Source organism: Chrysoperla carnea, chromosome 5, assembly GCF_905475395.1.
Source record: "Chrysoperla carnea chromosome 5, inChrCarn1.1, whole genome shotgun sequence".
NCBI classification, from domain to species: domain Eukaryota; kingdom Metazoa; phylum Arthropoda; class Insecta; order Neuroptera; family Chrysopidae; genus Chrysoperla; species Chrysoperla carnea.
Genome location: NC_058341.1, coordinates 41,986,676 through 42,005,946, shown reverse-complemented (window position 1 = coordinate 42,005,946; position 19,271 = coordinate 41,986,676). Strand labels below are relative to the sequence as shown.

At 30.1% G+C, this 19,271-nt stretch overlaps 5 protein-coding genes across 8 annotated transcripts; 1 reads left to right on the top strand and 4 right to left on the bottom strand.

Annotated features, from left to right (window-relative positions):
- The first annotated feature begins 265 nt into the window (after positions 1 to 265).
- On the top strand, positions 266 to 18,392 carry LOC123300105 (transport and Golgi organization protein 2). 2 transcript variants are annotated; one of them, XM_044882579.1, is made up of 5 exons: positions 266 to 318; positions 15,473 to 15,621; positions 16,479 to 16,734; positions 17,763 to 18,089; positions 18,159 to 18,392. In XM_044882579.1, the coding sequence occupies exons 2-5, from the start codon at positions 15,480 to 15,482 to the stop codon at positions 18,280 to 18,282; spliced, it is 849 nt and encodes a 282-aa protein (XP_044738514.1). In that variant the 5' UTR covers positions 266 to 318; positions 15,473 to 15,479; the 3' UTR covers positions 18,283 to 18,392. The 2 variants fall into 2 exon arrangements, with proteins under 2 accessions (XP_044738514.1, XP_044738515.1); XM_044882580.1 differs by lacking the exon at positions 266 to 318 and adding an exon at positions 6,370 to 6,428.
- On the bottom strand, positions 377 to 2,471 carry LOC123300109 (mitochondrial fission process protein 1-like). 2 transcript variants are annotated; one of them, XM_044882585.1, is made up of 4 exons: positions 2,337 to 2,471; positions 2,117 to 2,225; positions 1,926 to 2,056; positions 377 to 916 (listed from the first exon to the last, which is right to left on the bottom strand). In XM_044882585.1, the coding sequence occupies exons 2-4, from the start codon at positions 2,202 to 2,204 to the stop codon at positions 638 to 640; spliced, it is 498 nt and encodes a 165-aa protein (XP_044738520.1). In that variant the 5' UTR covers positions 2,205 to 2,225; positions 2,337 to 2,471; the 3' UTR covers positions 377 to 637. The 2 variants fall into 2 exon arrangements, with proteins under 2 accessions (XP_044738520.1, XP_044738521.1); XM_044882586.1 differs by lacking the exon at positions 2,337 to 2,471 and having other exon boundaries at positions 2,117 to 2,271.
- Positions 2,849 to 6,934, bottom strand: LOC123300106 (mitochondrial fission process protein 1-like). Of its 2 annotated transcripts, none has more exons than XM_044882581.1 (5): positions 6,834 to 6,934; positions 6,102 to 6,214; positions 4,658 to 4,791; positions 3,399 to 3,875; positions 2,849 to 3,036 (listed from the first exon to the last, which is right to left on the bottom strand). In XM_044882581.1, the coding sequence occupies exons 2-4, from the start codon at positions 6,190 to 6,192 to the stop codon at positions 3,402 to 3,404; spliced, it is 699 nt and encodes a 232-aa protein (XP_044738516.1). In that variant the 5' UTR covers positions 6,193 to 6,214; positions 6,834 to 6,934; the 3' UTR covers positions 2,849 to 3,036; positions 3,399 to 3,401. The 2 variants fall into 2 exon arrangements, with proteins under 2 accessions (XP_044738516.1, XP_044738517.1); XM_044882582.1 differs by lacking the exon at positions 6,834 to 6,934 and adding an exon at positions 6,282 to 6,344.
- On the bottom strand, positions 9,234 to 11,822 carry LOC123300108 (mitochondrial fission process protein 1-like). The gene is made up of 4 exons (XM_044882584.1): positions 11,696 to 11,822; positions 10,981 to 11,104; positions 10,544 to 10,683; positions 9,234 to 9,819 (listed from the first exon to the last, which is right to left on the bottom strand). Exons 1-4 carry the CDS (start codon positions 11,696 to 11,698, stop codon positions 9,454 to 9,456), a joined length of 633 nt encoding a protein of 210 aa, XP_044738519.1. The 5' UTR covers positions 11,699 to 11,822; the 3' UTR covers positions 9,234 to 9,453.
- Positions 13,103 to 15,263, bottom strand: LOC123300107 (mitochondrial fission process protein 1-like). Its single transcript, XM_044882583.1, has 3 exons — positions 15,056 to 15,263; positions 14,841 to 14,983; positions 13,103 to 13,658 (listed from the first exon to the last, which is right to left on the bottom strand). Exons 1-3 carry the CDS (start codon positions 15,123 to 15,125, stop codon positions 13,203 to 13,205), a joined length of 669 nt encoding a protein of 222 aa, XP_044738518.1. The 5' UTR covers positions 15,126 to 15,263; the 3' UTR covers positions 13,103 to 13,202.
- Positions 18,393 to 19,271: the final 879 nt, after the last annotated feature.

Genomic DNA, 19,271 nt, shown 5'->3' with positions numbered 1-19,271 from the left:
AAATACTTTAGATACAAAAATGTATAAAAATATATTCTAGTTATAATACGTCCAAAGGTTTTTGACCAAATGAGAGATTCTCAAATCGACCTGAATGCATGTTTTTAACATTAATTAAAATTTTCCAATTGTAATATTTACACAAGACTATCTCATTGCTTGGAGGTATACATTTTTTTGAAAAAAATTGAGATATAGGTTTTATCTAGTAAAAAAAATACCAACAAATTTGATAAATTTATTAACATTGTCTTAAAAATTTCAGTGTTTACAAAAATTTAATTATCAGTGTTTCAACAATTAACATCACCAAAAAAAGTAAGAATTTTATTTATTATTTTTGGTAGCAGTCTTCTTAAAATGGCAGATCTTTAAAATTTCAAATATCATTATTAAAAAAATAATATTATAAGTGGGGTTATAGTTATTTCTGTTTTCTTGACATAAAATTAAAGACAGTAAAAGCTAGTAAAAACAATTTTTTTCTTAAAAAAAAAAGGAATAACATTTTAAAAGCAGGATAAAAATTCCTACTGCTGCTCTAAAATGATTTTTTGTACTAATATGAGATCTACTTTTAAAAAAAATCAGTTTACTAAATTGACCTAATATTGACTAAAACTGGAATGAATTGGAATTATTCTTTTGAATCAGTAATCTTTCGAAGTGTTATATCTAATATTTTATCACTTAGATGATCGATTGGTTTTAATATGATGGGTATTGCTGCTAATCCTACAAAACTGACTATTGCACTGCGAGTTTTACTCGGTAATTTTGTACGTTTCTTTATAAGTTTATTGGTGACCGCACATAAACGATTTATAGTGTATCCAGGAATTGCTACAGATGCCAATAACTGCCATATTAATGTATCGGTACCAACTAGTGCTGTTTGTCCTATGTCATGCTTTCGCTAAAACAGAAAGTAAAATATAAAAGTTCATGAGAGAATTGGTTTAAAAAGTATTAAAAATGATTTGATTTCCGACGTTTCGATTATTTATTTATACTTTTCAAGTTCTGTAAAATGTTAGTTGATGTAATTACATTTCCCTTGAATATCTTTTGAAATGTAACAAAAATCTGAAAAGTCTAGATTTTGTATATCTATAGACCTCAATGACTTTTCTTCGAAATATTAATATGTATAAAAAAATTGTCTGCGAGATTTTATTAATTACTATATTTCATTAATAAAAGCCATGCAGATAATATTAAAAATAAAACATTTTTTGTAATAAAAAAAACTATATCACGCTATTTTAGATTAGTTTAATTTTAAACAAAACAGGTCAAAGATAAAATTAATTTCCGAAAAATTTATTATGTAGTTAGGTATTTTGAAACTAACTATTTCAATATACTCGGAAAGAAACCTGCACTAAGTCTTATTTCAGAAAAATATTTCAAACTATTATTATCAGATTTTGGGTTTCTTTAAAATATGAAAGCAAGAAGTTTCATCAATTCTCACTTACAAACTTTACCGCTAACCGAGAAAGTTTAGTTTCCACTCAGAGTCCGAACTTAGATAGCATACATATTGAATCTATCTCGAGTAGTTAGTAAAAATTGTTTACTAGATTATAGGTCCCATGGTGATTATAGACCTTCTGGCATTGATTGCAGTGTCTCTATTCATAGTAAAGGTTTTCTATTGGATAGTACAGTAATGTAGAATATTTAGAAGAACCGAGTGAAATTTTCAAACATTTTATTTCTCCAAGTTCTAAGTTTAAGGTCTTTGTTTGTATTTATATTGTATCCTGGCATGCCTACATTTAAGCTCTGAATCAGTCCTATCATACAGTAAAATTTAAAAGAAGTTTGTTATTGAAATTACGTTCTATTTTTCCAATTTTACTGTATAAATCTAAACTTAGTTCAGGGTTTGTTAATGAACGCAAGTAAAAAATAATTACTCGATAAGTTTTAACTGTTTTGTCCAATGCATCGGCTATCACATACGCGACAGCAATTCCATACGTAGCTTTAATCCACAAACCACTTCCGAATTGATTTCGAAAAGCTTCACCAACTTCATTTGCGTATCCTAAAAATTACAAATAATTTAAATTAAAATGAAATCTATTTACGTTTTTGTTCATTATACCTAATAACCTGACTGGTGAATCTTTATAAATGTCATATTCGTGTTGTACTTTCTCTTTATTCGTCATTATAGAATCCTCCTTGGTCATTATTGATATAAAATTTAAATTCTAAAATTTCAAATAACTACTCATTAACTACACATCTACCTCATAGATGGCTGTGAAATTGCTTTTAATAAAAGAAATAAGAATAATAACGATATCAAGAATCAAATATACCTTTATAAATGTGTAAAATGTAAATTATTAAAAAAGTTTCATCACATATTTTATTGATAGAAACGTCAAATAAATGTACGTAGTTAAAAATTTGTTTTAAAAACTACTTTGATCTCAATATTTTTTTTATTTTTTATTAAAAATATAATCACAAGATATCTCTTATGTAAATTAATTAATTCATTGATTTTCAAATAGATGGTTTCTCTCTCACAGGATATTGTATTTATCAGTCATTAGTAGATATCATAGACATATAAAATATAAACTAGAAAAATAAAGAATCAAAAACAACTAAAATGTGTAAACTAAAGAAAGGAATGTTTTATTTGTTTGGTTAGAAGTAGAGTTACAGTGTTTTATCAAATAATATTTCCTTATTGAAATTGATAGAAAAAAAGTTTTTACAATAAATGTTTCTTCTTTCTAATTCCAATTCTAATAATATGAAATGTTATTCGACAGACACATGAATGATCACAAAATATTAATTTTTGTTATTCTTATGCTGAAATGTATATATTTTTCTAAAAGTCATCACCATGTAAAAACTAATCACTTTTTGTTGTTGAAATTTTGATCATGTCTAAAAATAATTGATATGAAAAATATGAACGACTTCACTAATATTTTTCAAGTATTTTGTTGAGAACTGGAACGTTTTGTTTTGGCGTTTTTTTTGTTGAATGCACTTAAGTATCTGTAATGTTTGAATTGGTTGTTTGATTATACAGATTGGAGTCTTCTGGATTTTACTTAAAATTTTGAAGAAACTATGATGGGCATCACCTCGAGCAAATCAAATGCATACATTAGGGATCGGATTCTTTTAGTTTAAAGACAATATAGACGATGGTAATTAGGTGTAGGTATTTTACAAATATTTTTTGATGTTTAATTTTTTTATTTATTGCCTTAAATATCGGTATTCGTAATGTAACCACCTAAAAGAGCCCGAGTCCAGTGTATCTCATGCACATTTCTTTTACTCAAAATGATGTCCTCCATAACAAGAAGCCAAGGAGAATCACGAAAAGAAGGGACCCTAATCTATATAATTACTGTTTATTTCTTCTTCTTTTTATCCTTTTTGTCATCTTCTTCTTCCTTTGGAGGTGGAGAAGGAGGTGGTGGTGGGCTATATATTTTCCTAAGAGAGACGTCTAATATATGATCAGACAACATGTCAATGGGTCTGATAATTAGAGGAATTAATGTAAGTGCACTGAAAGCTACAGCATATGTTCTTAACGGCCTGGGTACTTTTAAGAAACACATAAAACGATCGACTCCATTGCGTACACCCCCTAAAGTATATGATGGTATTAATAATGAAGCTAGCATATGCCATGTATATCGATCAAATGCTGCAGCGATGGGTTTTGGACCGGGAGGCGGTGGTGGTTTTTCTTCCTTTTCATCTTTTTTGTCGTCTTTCCCTTTCTTTTGATCTTTTCCTTTCTTTTTCTTGTCATCTTTATCATCTTTGTCTTCCTTTTTATCGTCTTTTTTATCTTCTTTTCCAGCACCCTGATTGTCCTAATTTTCAAAAGTTTCAAAATTAGTAATCGAGTTTTGGAATTTTAGACAGGTATCTACTTTAATCAGTGATTATGTATCACTAACTTTCAATCATGAAACGTATTTTAATTTATAAGTTTCATGTGAGATTCTTAATATTATGAAATGATGCGTAATAACTATAGTGGCGTAAACCAAGACAAATGTATAAATAATTTCATGTGGAAATTACTGTTTCGAAGCCTTGTCCACTTTTGGGAAAATGATTACCCATTGCGACCCGAAACAATTAGTAGAAGAACAAAATGATAAGAGGATAAAATTCTAAGAATTTGAATCCATTTTAAATCCAATATGTATATAAAAAGAATGAATAGGAATCTGGGACACAATATTTGGAGTCTATCGTAATTTTTCTGCGGAATCGTGTTAATAATCGTATAATCCCATAGTCCATAATCAATATTATATATGTGCAATGCGATTCTACTTTGTGAGAAACGTAGCGAATTCGTTTTTAGTATCGTTAGTGGCTGGACATAGACGGTGATCATTGCAAACTAATTTTTCAATAGCGGTACTGAAGTTTCCGATTTTAAGTTTTCGTTTAGAAGTATTAGCCTATCTATGCTCTATGCCCTATATGAAGCAAAAGGTGTTTAAAAAACTTATGAACTGCTTTATTTGAAGTGTGATTTTCGATTATAGTATTTTTAAGCATTCCTCGGAACGTTGCAGTATCAAAAAGTTATAAATTATATCGAAAATCTGATTTTCAGAAAACTTAAAATTTATTTTACCTTGAATGCCATGTAGCCTGTACGAACGGTATCGGCTAAAATGTAAGTTGATGTAAGGCCCGTAAAAAACGATAAATTTTTGCTAACAGGGCATGAAAATGTACTTAAAGATCTGCCAATTTCACCAACGTATGCTAAAAAATTCAAACATTTGTTAAAAATTTTAGTCAACCTTATAGTTTTTCAGTCGTCATTTATTATCACACTATTGACTGGTCTGATGTTAAAAATAAAAAATTTAATAGGTGTACAGATGAGTAGTGACGGGAGCTCGGGTAATGGGTTCAAAATCCTCCTGGAGTATGCTAAAAGTAATATCTGCTTGACAAGGAACATTAAAAACTTTCAAGTTCTCGGAAATCTATTTTGCTCCTGAAGTGGGTTTTTAGAGGTGCCTTAACTCCATCCCTAAGGTTCTTCCACTCTTTCTCTGTACGACTTTTTGTTTATCTGCCACTTTCGATTATCCACTAGCCTATTTTTGCAAAAAAGTGTATATTATGCCTTAAGCCTCAAGCTTATGTATTCCAACTTACCCCTCTTAATTAATTAAATTATAAAATATATTAAGCCTGGACGCCAACGGACGATGAAATTATTGGAGTATTAGAGAGAAGGTCAAGTCACAAAAAAATTGTTTTCAAGATCGCTGGAATTTGGATATTTATAGAAATTAGCTGGAGATGAAGTACGCCTGGCATCTGAAAGCGATTGCGTTTACTGCGTATACTAGTGCGCATCCCCGAAACCATTTTTGAATTGTTTGTAAAAATTATTTGCTTGCGACAATTGTTTCGAGATCACAGTGTCTTATGCCGGTTTCCCACTAAACGGACAAACAACGGGTGTTTTGCGGCAGTTTGATAATAATAATAATAAAATATGGATTTTTCAACTGTTGCAAATGCATAGAAAAATATCGTACGATTAGATACAAATTCGTAAGTTACGTGACGCAAAAAAATTACATGAACAAATTCTTTTGATGGAATGAAGAACTTAAAAATTTTACATTTAGTTCTTGACATAAAATACCATCAATTTTTAAACATTTCTGGACACCATTTGTTTGTCTACTTATTGTTATACTTTCCATTTTAATCACCAACTCAAATTACATAAGTTATTCTCATTCCTTTTGGAAAAAGTAGTTCTGTATTTTGTATTACTTTTTATTAGCTGAAAAAAGACGCTTTACTTAAGGGTTTACCTATCTAATAGCTTCAGAAGGACACTGAGCACACAGCATCGTATGTTTGTAAACACCAAATGCGATAAAATATCGTACGATATTTTTCCGTAACTATTGAAAAGCGATCTTAAAGCTTGCACTACGATGCGTTTGCTTGAAAGATATACTAATGTATTTACAAGTGTTTGGAAATCCCTGATGTTATAAATATAAACATTTTATTAAAAATAGATTCTATAATAATTCTAATACCTAAATATCGAATAAACGGGTCTCTAAATACATCGTTAGCCTTCGCCCCTCCACCACCAGCATCACCGCCTCCTTTTGATTTGTCGCCCATATTTCGTGTTCTCTTTTACACACTTTAAAAATTTTAAATTTGTTTTAATTTATGTTCAAATTTTGTTTTTATCATAATTTATTTTTTACCTTTGTGTAAACAAAAATATTTGAAAAATTATTGAATACTTGAAAATTTTAAAATCAAAAATTAATTTCTTCTTGTTAACTATAACATAATGTGCATTTTTTTGAATTTAATTCTTGTTTAATTTTGTTTGAATTTTGAAACAAAAGGTAAGATGAATGAACAACTAATTTCTTAGGAAATACACATAATTTTGAAAAAAATATAATTTTTGATTTAAAAAATTGATTTGGTGAACAAAACTAATTTTAGAATTGTCAAATGGACTATTAATTTTTGTTGTTAAGGTGTGTATTTACAAAAAAAAAATTAATGTGAATTTTGTTTTATTTGTTTGTTATTAGGCAGTTTATCAGAATTCACTTGGATATCTTTAACCTATGAGAGCCCAAAGGTCATCTTCGATGTTAAATGTTCTTTCTAAGAAATTATCCCATTCGATGTCAAATGTTCTTTCTAAGAAATTATCTCATTCGATGTCAAATGTTCTTTCTAAGAAATTATCCCATTTTGTGATATACAACAAACTTTTAAATTACAAAAGCAGAATTTACCTTATTTTTAGATATTAAAATTTTGTACATATAAGAAAATAAACTTGTTGAATTTTTAACATTCTGTGCCGAAAAGATTTCACTGTTTCATGCGTAGAATTTTTTTCTAAAAATGAATGTTTTTTAAGCCAAGTGTTTACAAGGAGCAATTGATCCTAGTCGATAGCAATATTTTTGATCATGGCTAGGCGATCTAGTTATATTACCCAATAAGGTATTAGCATTATTTGCTGGCGATATGTTTTTTATGAAGCGCCAATCAGAAATCCTAACTTCTGCCGGAAGTGCTCTGCAAATACAGTTTATATTAGACATGTTTTCTGAATTCACATAATACAGAAGCAATCTTCCCATGTCGGATGTTCAACGAATGTACGTTACCCATTTTATATATCCCCTATTCACATGAGTGAGCAAGTTAAGGTCTAAAAAATTAGAAGTAGAGCGATAATGAATAACAACATTGTAATAGGTACTGGGAAAATCATCATCACGCTTTAAATTAGATCAATTAAAACGAATTATTGACATAGTTAATGCATACAATGAATGAATGAAGTCTAGTTATTTAGTTCATATACTTGTTTGCTTGTTTAGAGGTTTATAAATATGCGTAGTGTATAATTTTTAATCTGAACAAGTGAAAACAAACAATTGACTGAGTTAATTGTTGAAATACCATGTATAGGCAGTGTTGATAACTCTGTCACATTTCACATACATACATATCTGACATATTTAACTGATATTCTCATATAATGCGCAAGTGTTGATGCGCACTCGTTTGTTTTTTTGACGTCACGTAAATAACAAAAGATACTCACTTTGATATTAATACATACTATAAAATTTGTACCTAATAAACGCCCTCGTGGGTAAACAGTGATGTTAACAAAAAAATGTTTCAAACAAAAGTTGTTTATTTTTTTGTAAGGAACATTTTTTACATTTAAACTTTTATTCTATCTCTAACGGTTTACAAGATGGGTACTACGGACCCATGACCCAATTGACCCATGTTGCTAATTTACGAACTTGACCTCACTTTTTACGTCCTAAGCACGCTGTAAAAATTTCAGCTTGATATCTCTATTCGTTTTTGAGTAATCGTGACCACAGACGGACGGACGGACGGCCGGACGGACGGCCGGACGGACGGACGGACAACCGGAAATGGATTAATTAGGTGATTTTATGAACACCTATACCAATTTTTTTTTTGTAGCATCAATATTTTTAGGCGTTACAAACTTGGGACTAAACTTATAATACTATGTATATTTCATATATACATGGTATAAAAATATATGTACCTATTAGGAGTTAGTTTTGAACTTAATGATGGCAGATTTCAATTTAACCAATGTTTTCATGAATATCTACGAGAATGCTAAAATTAGTGAATTTATCAAGAAATCGCAGCTCTTGTTTGATTTGACTGTTAATTAATAGTCAAATTTTAAAATACATACAAGTAGCGGATGGGGAAAAGGCCTAATGGTGGGCAAAGGTAAAAAAATTTTTTATTGTGCCCCTATTTTGCTTTTGTGCAGATCTTGTATCATTTTTTGCTATATTTGAGAAGTCTAATACAAGAAGCTCCACTTTGTGTCTTTTTAAGGATCCTAAAAGCTATTAAGTAAGTAAAAGTGTGCTATTATGTTGACTGTCAGATAGTGACCGAAAAAAAAACCATTTTTACGGTCTGCCAATGATAGGAGACATATTTACAGCCTCAAACAGAAAAATGTATAAAATATCATGCATAAAGCATTTTTTAGTCTGCCATTAATAGTTTGTACATGAGAAAACAGTCTGCTAATTTGAGTATTGAACAGTTTTGTAATTTATTCAAACTAATGGCAGACTGTACAAAGTTGTTCTGTTTTCTTTGCAAACAAAAGTTATTAACTATGTATATGCTTTAATGCGTTATGCATGTTATTTAAACATTTGTCTAATGCTTGTAGCTGTAAGTATGCCCCCTCTATCATTGGCAGACTGTAAAAAATAGTTTATTTTTTTTCGCTGAATTATCTGATATAGTCTATTAACTACGGCCAGATTTTGAACCAATAAGTAAGATTTTTTCTTAAATTTTCACATGATAACAGTGGTTTCCATAATCAGAAATATTAAATAGTTAAAGTGATTAAACATATTGCATAAAAATTAATTTATTAAAAGCTCGGGTATTCCATAAAATTTCAAAATTAAAAAGTTAAAACAAATTTTTCCAATTTATCAATTGTTACAAGTATTTTCAAAATGAAATGAATTGATCTTATTGTTAAATCGTAGTATGAAGGACAAAAAAAACTCAGTCACAGAAAATAGCAACATGATTAAGTTGCTAGTTGCTACTTAAAAAAATATGTTTTAATATATTTCATTTTCTATTCTAAATAATAAGGACAAACAAAAAATTACAATCACATTTAAATGTTTCTAGGATTGGGTAATACTTTTACGATGAAATTACAAGTGATCACCAATGCTGCTTTAAAAAATTTTTGATTTGTAATTTTTTGATTTGAGGTTATTTCAATTTTTTTCAAATTTTTTTTGTTTACATGGCATAGAGATATTAAAACAGTTGTAGCCTTCTGCAGTATACATTTTATTTTTTCTTTTTATCCTTCTTGCTATCCTTATCATCTTTATCTTCGTCCTTTTTATCTTTGTCGTCTGGTTTGTCACCCAGCCCATATATCTTTCTAAATGAATTATCCATAATATGGTCTGTTAGTTCATCAATTGGCTTTATAATTACTGGTATTGATGCTAATGCCAATGCTGTTACAAAATATGTTCGAATGGGTTCTTGACAGATTCTTGCAAAATTGGAAAATTTTATTAAACTTTGGCGTATTCCATAAAGTGAGTATCGTGGTAGAATAACGGAAGCAAACATGTGCCAAACATATCGATCTAAAGCCACCATTATTGGATGCGGCTTTTCGGCTTGTTGTTCGTCTGCTTTATTCTACGTAAAACAAAAAAAAAATCTATTATTTAAATGATGTGTCTTGTAGCTTAAGATAACTAAACTCGGCGTTTATTTTATTTTTGTGGTTTTGCTGGCACACCATTATGGCAATTACATATGTACATTATTACCCAATTCTCTCAGACAATCACTGATATCTATATACCTGGATAGGGGGGGATCTATATGGCGTAAAATAAAATTTATGGAGTAATACTGCGCCTCAGAATGATTGGCTGGGAACTAAATAAAACCATTCAAACCATCATGCGCGATTATAATCGTCATATAGAGACCTCTGTATATTTTTTTTCTAGCCACTCATTTGGTGGCGCTAGTATATATCTATATATCTCAAATTCAGACCAATTTCAATACATGGGATCCTCAATCCAGTTATATAGAGATCAGTGCAGACAATAGACACAGCAAAAATAATCGATTCTACAGCGACCGCAGAAATGTGCATAACAATAATTTAGCTTGGCGTATATGTTCGTCTGTGTCACAAATTCGCACTAAAATGTGCGTTTTATGTGACACAGAGTGTAAAAGTATATGTGTTGGTATAAAAGAACGATCGTTTTGTGTATCAAGCCCGTTGTATTAAAACTCAGACACATTTATTCGCTGTAATGTGAGATTTACTTAAACTAGGCTAGCTAAACGCAAAATGCATAAACTAGGCTAGCAATTTAAATTAAGTTATTGTATTGTTTACCTGTAAATAAGCAGCATTTCCTTTTGAAAGCGAATCCAATAAGATGTAGGTCTGTGTTATTTTGTTAAAATAGCACCAAAATTTACCGAAATGACAAGGTGAAAAAGTTGCTAAAGCATTTCCAAATTCAGGGGCATAGGCTAAAAGTTAAACTTTATTTTAACAATTGTTTTTAAGTATTTAAAAAATGTTAAAGGCTGTTAATCTATATAATTGATAAACCGAGTGCATGAGCCACCCTTCTAATATGAGAGGGCTCATTCGTTTTTCGAAAATATGTTTCCAACAAAAGTTTGTTGATCGACTCGCCATGGCCGATTTACTAATAATAGATTTCAAATTTCACATGTCGCCACATGTTTTGAATTTTAGAAGGGATAAATGGGTGATCTCAGACACTTGATATTATTATCTAAAGTTTATTTGGGTGTGATTACCTAAATATCGAACATATGGATGACGGAAAAAGTCTGGTGCTTTTTCTGATTCTTTTGGCTTTTCTTCTTTTGATTCTTCTTCGCCTTTTCCTTTCTTCTTGTCATCTTTCCCTTTTCCCTTAGCCTGTAATATTCGATGAAATTGAGAAAATTTAGCAAATACATTTTTTTCATTTTTTAAAGCTGGGTGCTGATTTAAGTTCCGAAAAGAATACTTTCTAAATATCGTGGACTTCAATCATTCAGATTTCTTAAAGCAAAAGGTAGCGTAATTCGTAAATTTAAGCTTTTCGTGTAAAGCTGGAAACGCTCATGTGTATATATCTCCTGCCTTTTGGATATAAGGCAAGAAGTTCAGAGCATGATCATTTGGCAGATCTGACCCTTGTTGTCTTAATTTTCGCCATTGACAAGAGCGGTTAAAATGTCCCTTTATTAAAAGTTGCTATTCTGAAAGATTTCTAGGATAAAGAATAAAATTGGATGTTCGTTGATGAAATTGTACCTACTTTAACCCACCTAAAATGGCATCGAGGATAGAAGCTGTTGCCAAGGTCTATTCGACGAAAGTCTTAAATCAATTTATATTATTTTTCAGTTAATTATTTACAAAACATATCTAGTTTTTTTGCAACGAATTGCGCATTTTTATGTTTAAAATTTCCGCTGGGCTACAATTTTACAAGCAAAAAAGAATATTTTCTCTGATACATACCATACTGTTCAATTTTTGTTAGGTTTTTGAATAAATTTTTGTTGTTTTTTTTAATTTCCACACATAATTTTATATATCCAAACTAATAAAATAAAAAAATTTCTGGAATTGTCAGAATGTCTTGTTTACTCATGGTTGCTAAGATGGAAACAATGATAAATATATCGTGGGTTACTGATATTAATTTTCATTGTATTTGTAAATGAGTGGTCGTGTTCTTCGGCCTTATTTTAATTTTATTCGTTTCATAATCAAAATTCTCTAAAACCTTGGACAAATCAAAAGAATACTGTTTTTTCTAGTTAATCTAGTAATTTTTGGGATATGCTGTGGTTACGATTATTTTGAATATCTTCCTGGTCGGACCTACGAAGTAGAAGAAATTATTACTTGTATTCTTTCTTAATTAAACTCAACTTGTTATTTGTCTATTCTATATAAGTTTACGCTATTTGTATCATAATAAAACTACTATTATAATCGAGAGGCTGGCGGTAAAAAATCGTTAACGTTCGCAGACGACTTAAAAATATACCATTATTGCATTTAATCGAAAGAAATCACTCTTCAGAAAAATTATTTCGCCAGACGTTGCCAAAGGTAATAAAGGGCATTTGCCTGTGTTCGTGACTTTGATTTGAAACCATTAAGGTCATATGATCTTGAAAATTTACCTGTACTTTAAAAGTTTATTAACACAGACCAATGACCTTTATTGCCCTTGATAACTTTTGTATAAAAAATGTTTCTAAAGTCAGCGTATTTTCTTTCGATTAAATGAAATAATGATATATTTTTAAGCCGAATTTCCTCCGAAATCTAATTATTTCCTCGAAAATTTAAAAAAAATAAATGTTAGTTTTTTATGAGAACTATCTCCAATCTCCAATGTCAGAATATGATGCCCCCATCAAACTTTGCAACTTTTGAGTTATTTTTTGAATGATTATCTCCAAAACAAGCTATTAGCCATAACAGATTAAAATGGTACACTCTGTATAATTATCTTTAGCGGCTAAATAATGTTAAAATATAAAAAACGCTCATTGAAAAATTAAAATTTGAAATATCTACATGAAGCCCTCGTGCTTGCAAGTAACATTTGCTAGGAAAATGAAACGACGGTTAATATAATAAATAATTTTTATTTTTCAATATTCTTAAAGTAATCAGTACAAGAGGATGATGTTCACAGATGGTCAAAAGATGGAAATGTTTTTCTTTTTTTTGGATGTTATGGTTGTACTATCACAATTTCTGTTTTTATCATTAAGCATGTGTCGAAAAATTAGTGACTCCACTCAACAAAACTAATTTTTTTTTTGTTAAAAAACAAGAGCACCAAGAAAGTTTTTAAAAAATTCTATGTTAAATTTCTCTTTTTTTGCTATTTTTGTTTGAAAAAATTTTGCTAAAAATATAGGGAGAGAAGATATTTAATAAAACAAATGAGTCTTGACGAACTACAAGCTTGGTCATAACCGTAGCCTGAGTTCGATACATAAAGTCATTTTTCCTCGTCTTTTTTCTCGTCTTTATTTTCTTCAGATTTTGGAGTACCAAAAACTGTTCGATAGGACATATCCATAATATGATCACTTATTGCATCAATGGGTCGAATAATGAGCGGTATTGATGCTAAAGCTAATGCAGTTGTGAAGTAAGTTCGAACTGGTCTACATAATCTTAAGAAATCTGCGAATACTTCTAAACCACAATGCACTTGTCTTAAAGTGTATCTTGGTATAACGACTGACGCAAGCATGTGCCAACCATATCGATCTAAAGCTGCAAGTATTGGAGGCGGTGTTGGTTCAGGTGGCTTGTCTTCCTGATCTTGCTCGCCACCTTTATCATCACCCTTTTTCTTATCTTTGCTTTTCTTGTCATCTTTCCCTTTTTTCTTTTTATCATCTTTATTGTCTTCTTTTTCATCTTTTTTCTCTTCCTTTGGAGGATTATTCTAACAAATAAAATATTTATATAATTTCGATTGAATGTTGGTAGTTCATGAAAATTTAAAAATAAAAATTAATTGCTGTTTGAAATATCTTAGAACTTAGAAATTCGGTCGAGATTTAGGTTGTAAGTCAGTTGCTAGAAGTTACTGAAAAATATATGTAATAAACCCAATGGACATCTAAAAAATTTAAGAGATTTGATGACGAAAAAATATATTAAAGGCCTCCCCCCAAAGACTACAATTTAAGCTTCAAAAGACTACAATTCAGGTTGCAACCAGTCAGCTTCTGTAGTTATTTTAAATAGTAAATTAATGATAAATAACTGGTTTACAACAGTTGTAAACTAGTTTGCAACCAGAATTTTCATTTATGTCGGGAGGCACTTAGACCAATTAAGATTAATTCTAATTCTGAAAAACATGTACAAAATTCTCAAAGAAATTAAAATTCATTCTATTGCTAACTCCGCATCGTTTTCATTACCTACTCCAAATAAAAATCCACAAGCTCGACCCATCTATTACTAGCCAGGCTGATTTCAAGTACCTATTACTGACTTACTAGCTCGGTCCGTGCGGATTCCCGCTCCCGGAGTTACCGTAATCCGTGGCTACCCTGTACTCGGGGCTAAAAACAACAAACAACAAATTTCGTTGAAAAGTGGTGAGAAAACGTCTAAAGTCCTTAAATTAATATTAGGAGAACATATATAAAAATAGTAATTATGTATCAAGAGTATTAGGAGAGCGTCTCCAAAGACTAACATGTTTGCCTAATAATGTTTTGAGTATTATATGCTTAGAAAATTAGGAGAGCATCCTTAAAAACTAACATGTTTGCCTAATAATCTCATTATTTAAATTTGTTTAAATTTATGATATTTCATTTGAAATGTTTCTGTGGAAGGAGAGGGATTTATAAAAATTGGACCACCATGGTTTCTGGCACGTCTGGAATAATAAATCTATCAGCTTTTGTGAACAAGAATCAATTGACAAAATGCGGTCCTATATTTTTGCAAAATCAACTCTCTCTAGCATCTGCTCGAATTATTTCTCAAGATTGAATGATAGCTGGCTTCGTTTCGTGGCAACACCGAATGAAGTTATTTTGATCTTAAATTTTTTGTTATAAAATTGTTCAAAGATTATTGGATTTTTAATGTTTAATTAATACTATACCTTTAAATTATAAGCTTTTTTCCCTTTTGAAAGTGTATCCATTATTATGTATGTATGTGTTATGGTAGGAAAATATCTCATGTATTTCGTTAACCCACATGGCCCATATGTCGTAACGGCATTTCCAATTTCATCGGCATAAGCTATAATTTTAATTCAAAGTTTTTTTAAAAATAAATTTTGGTTTAGCTAAAAATCGGTATTAATTTGTTTACCTAAATATCGAGCAAGAGGATGACGAAAAGGGTCTGTTGGTACCTGTTGTGGTGCTGCTTTCTCTCCCATTTTTATTAGTCTAGTTTTTTACAAACAATTTTACACTAAAACAATATCAAAAAAATGGAAAATTAATGATGATTAATGAATATTAATATAATATTTCCATTTTTTTTGTGATGATTTTTTCCGAAAGAATAATTTCAAAAAATTGACAATTTCACATAAAATTTTTTGTTGATAATACTTAGTATTTTTTGTTTTATTATTCAATCTAACAAATGGCTTGTTACTATGATTATTCCAATTCGAATTATTTAAAGAAATAATTATAAAATCCTTTTATTTCGAATACAAACTCTGTTTTTTAATTATTTGCAAAGTTTTATATTTGTATATTTTTTATTTTATTTTAGATTTTCAATGTGCATCTTATTTATTTATTCCAATCCCAACCCACCAGTTGATGGATATCGATTAATAATTGCTACCAATCGAGATGAAATATTCAAAAGACCTGCTGCCGAAGTGGATAAATGGGTGGAAGATCAATACATAATTGGTGGTATGTAAATTAATTTGCACAAAAATATATTAATTATTGATAACTGGGAGTTGCAACTCGCCAACTGGCGATAATAATTCGTACTTATTAAAATCACAAGAAGACCCGAATTCAGCAGTTACAATTTCGGCTACCAGATAGCAGTAATTGCACTTACCATTATTTAGGGAATATTCAAATTCAAATCAAATAAATCCCGCCAACTGGCGATGAAAATTTGTGCTATTAAACAGGAAGTTTTGATTGGTTAACTACAAAACGAGCTATTAGCCCTTATAGATTAAAATGGTCCACCCTGTATAACGAGTGTGGTTCAGAAATTAATTTACCTAAATTTAAAAAAATATCTCGCAAATTTAAATGAAAATTGATCCTCTTCAGAAATTTCGTTAGAAAGGATAGTGGAAGAGCTGATTTGGCGGTTGCTGGTGAATTTTGGGGCATGGGAAATTTTTTGCGAAGTTGCATCACCACCTCTAGCTATTAAAAAAATTCTCAAATTTAGTTTTTAACTTGGGTTTCGAGTTTCGAAGCTTTTAAACTTAAATTATAAATAAAAGTATATGGTACAAAAGAAGAGAACGAAAATTTTTAATTATGGCACGGGGAAAATGTCCTTGAGGCTTATTTTTAGAGCAGTATCTCAATATGGAAAATGTAAGGACCCAAATTTCCCTTGCAATAACAATGTCTGCCTTATTTTTATTTTATGCAAGTGAAAAGGTTTCTTAACTGTTTTATGAGTTACGCGACCACATCACAACTCAGGCTTCACAAACAACACTTGCTTGTTTCTTACTTAGTCTTCACAAACAACTTATTTGAAATAAACATATGTCATTAATATAATATTCCAGGTCGTGATTTGGAAAAAGGGCGAGAAGGAGGCACATGGTTTGCATTATCAACACGTCCAATAAATAAACAAAGTTTTTTAAGAGTAGGTGTATTATTAAATATTACAGGCGAACCTAGATTACTAAAAGGTCGAGGTCGAGGAAACATTATTGTAGATTATGTTAATAGTGATCAAACGGGACAGAAATATATAAATGAATTGCGAAAAAATAGTCACGAATTTAATGCGTTTAATTTTATAGCAATTGAAATTGGGTAAGAAAATAACTGAAATAACGATTATTTCGATATACGCTCTATGTACTGGTCAATAAAGAATTTGCTTATGGTTGTAACATAAAAGCGTAAAATAAGCCTTTTTTAGTTAAGTATATCCGAAAACACATTAGCAAAGATATCCTCTACCATGAGTTTTTCTGAGAAATCTCAAAAGAAACTATTATTTTTCTCTTACTAAAGCAAAAATATATCAAATAAAATTTTTGTTAATCACTGCCATAGCCGAATACAGGGTTAATCTTCTCAAAGCGTATATCTAAATATTCATTTAATTTTTAAATATTTGTACATTTTTAAAAGGGAATCAATGTTAAATAAATAAATAAAATTATTTTATGCAATCACACAGGCCAATACATACAACCATAGAATATCATAGAGAACGCCAGGGCCCAAAATTTGCGATATGATGAATGAGAGAGAAGACTGCCACTTAATTCTTATGTGTTCTTGTCTAATCTATAGGTCATTGACTATGTATCATATGATATTGCATCATATGATTATGATATATGACTATGACATATCGCATACACTTAGGATATAGGCTGTCCACGAGAGACACACTTAGGATATAGAGCCCATTGTGATACCATATATCTGTTTTACCACCTTTTCCGCTGATAATTTCATTTATTAGCTCCTCAATGATTTTCAGATGCTGAGTGCACCTCCTTCATGCATATACCATGCACCACACCAGCTCATTTCAACATATTAATTTTTGTTGCAACGACTGGAATCGAATCCGCTACCCTAGGCATACCACGAAATTGGTTACGCCTTATCCAACTGAGGTACTAGGGTTGACATTCGCGTTATTTATGTATAATATTCTATGCATACAACATACACACTACAGAGTAAACCCCCACTATTTTTATATTTTTACCAAGCATTGTCTAAAGTTATTATTTTAGTAAATAATTTTTAACATTGATTCCCTATTAGCAATATTTTCCAACACAATCCGTATATATAAAATTAAAATTATTTATTTGCAGTGATAATTTAGCGAAAACGTACCATTATTCAAATGTAGATGATAAAGGTGTCCTGGAATTAGACACCACGAAATGTTTAGGATTAGGGAATAGTCTACCAGATGCTCCATTAAAAAAAGTCTTAGCTGGTGAAGAAAGATTTCGTGACATTGTCAATATTTATAATACTAAAAGTGATAAGGATAAATTAGTCGAAGAATTATTTTATTTATTAAAATGGGAAGATCGTCATTTACCTGATCCAGAATTAGAGAGACGAGCACCAGAATGGAAAGAATATTTAAGTTGTATTTTTGTAAATATTCCAGAAGCTGGTTATGGTACTCGGTATGTAATTTTTTTTTACAAATATGCTAAGAATTTACCAAAAGTTCATGAAAATTTTGTTTTTTTAAGCACTCATTCGATTGTCTTGGTAGATGATAAAGGAAGAATTGATTTTTTGGAAGATACGATGCAACAACCCATACAAGTTGAACAGCCAATTTGGCGATTAAAACGGATTAGTTCACATTTATAATAATTCCATTATAAATAATTGTTATATTAGCAATTTATTTTTTATTTGTAAATATACTTATTATTTTATTTGATATGGGAGCAAAATCAAAACGGTGTTCTTATATTTTAACTTCCATCTCAGAAGAGACTTCCAAAAATGTACCTACCGTAATAGAAAAGAATATTATCTTGATTCCATCCCAAAGGAGCTCGCTGCGCTCGCATATAGTTCTAGTAAATACATATTCACAATATACCTGAATAATAATTAATAATACCTCAATACTATTAAAAATATATAGTACATCAAAGTTGTAATAATAATGCCATTTTAATATTAAATAATATCTCAATACTATTAAAAATACATAGTACATAGTGAGTTGTAATAATCATGAAATATATTATTTATATGCGCTTCCACCATTTAATGAAATTTATTTTTTTGGTGCGGAATCCTCAAGAGCAGTTGAGGTGGACCAAATTGTGAATCTATACCATCATCGGATCCACTTGAACACACACAAAAAATTAATCAAAATCGGTTCATCCGTTCAGGAGGAGTTCAGTGACTAACTATATATATAAATAGATAAAAATATATAAATTATTTCAGTGGAACCAGGTTAAATGAGACATGTAGGGACCTGCAACTTTGTCCCACTCATAGAGGTATTCCACTTACTCAGTGTCTCAGATATCCAGGTATAAATAAATATCTGTCTCATTTACAGAGAGTTCCATTAATAGAGGTCAGAATACAGGTTATTTCAGTTATAGAGGTGCGATTATTAAATAAAATAATGAGTTTTAATCTTTATCAATCAAAGGAATCAGAAGATGCCAAGATGTACGATGTCATCTATGCTTTTTTATTATTTTGGTAATTCACAGGCAAAATTTTAACCTTCACCTTTCAAACATCTTGGAGTTTTAGTTAATAATATCAACAGAATAATTTCGCAGAAGAACGCAGGTCTTCAATTCATTGGCCACATTTGTTAGCAT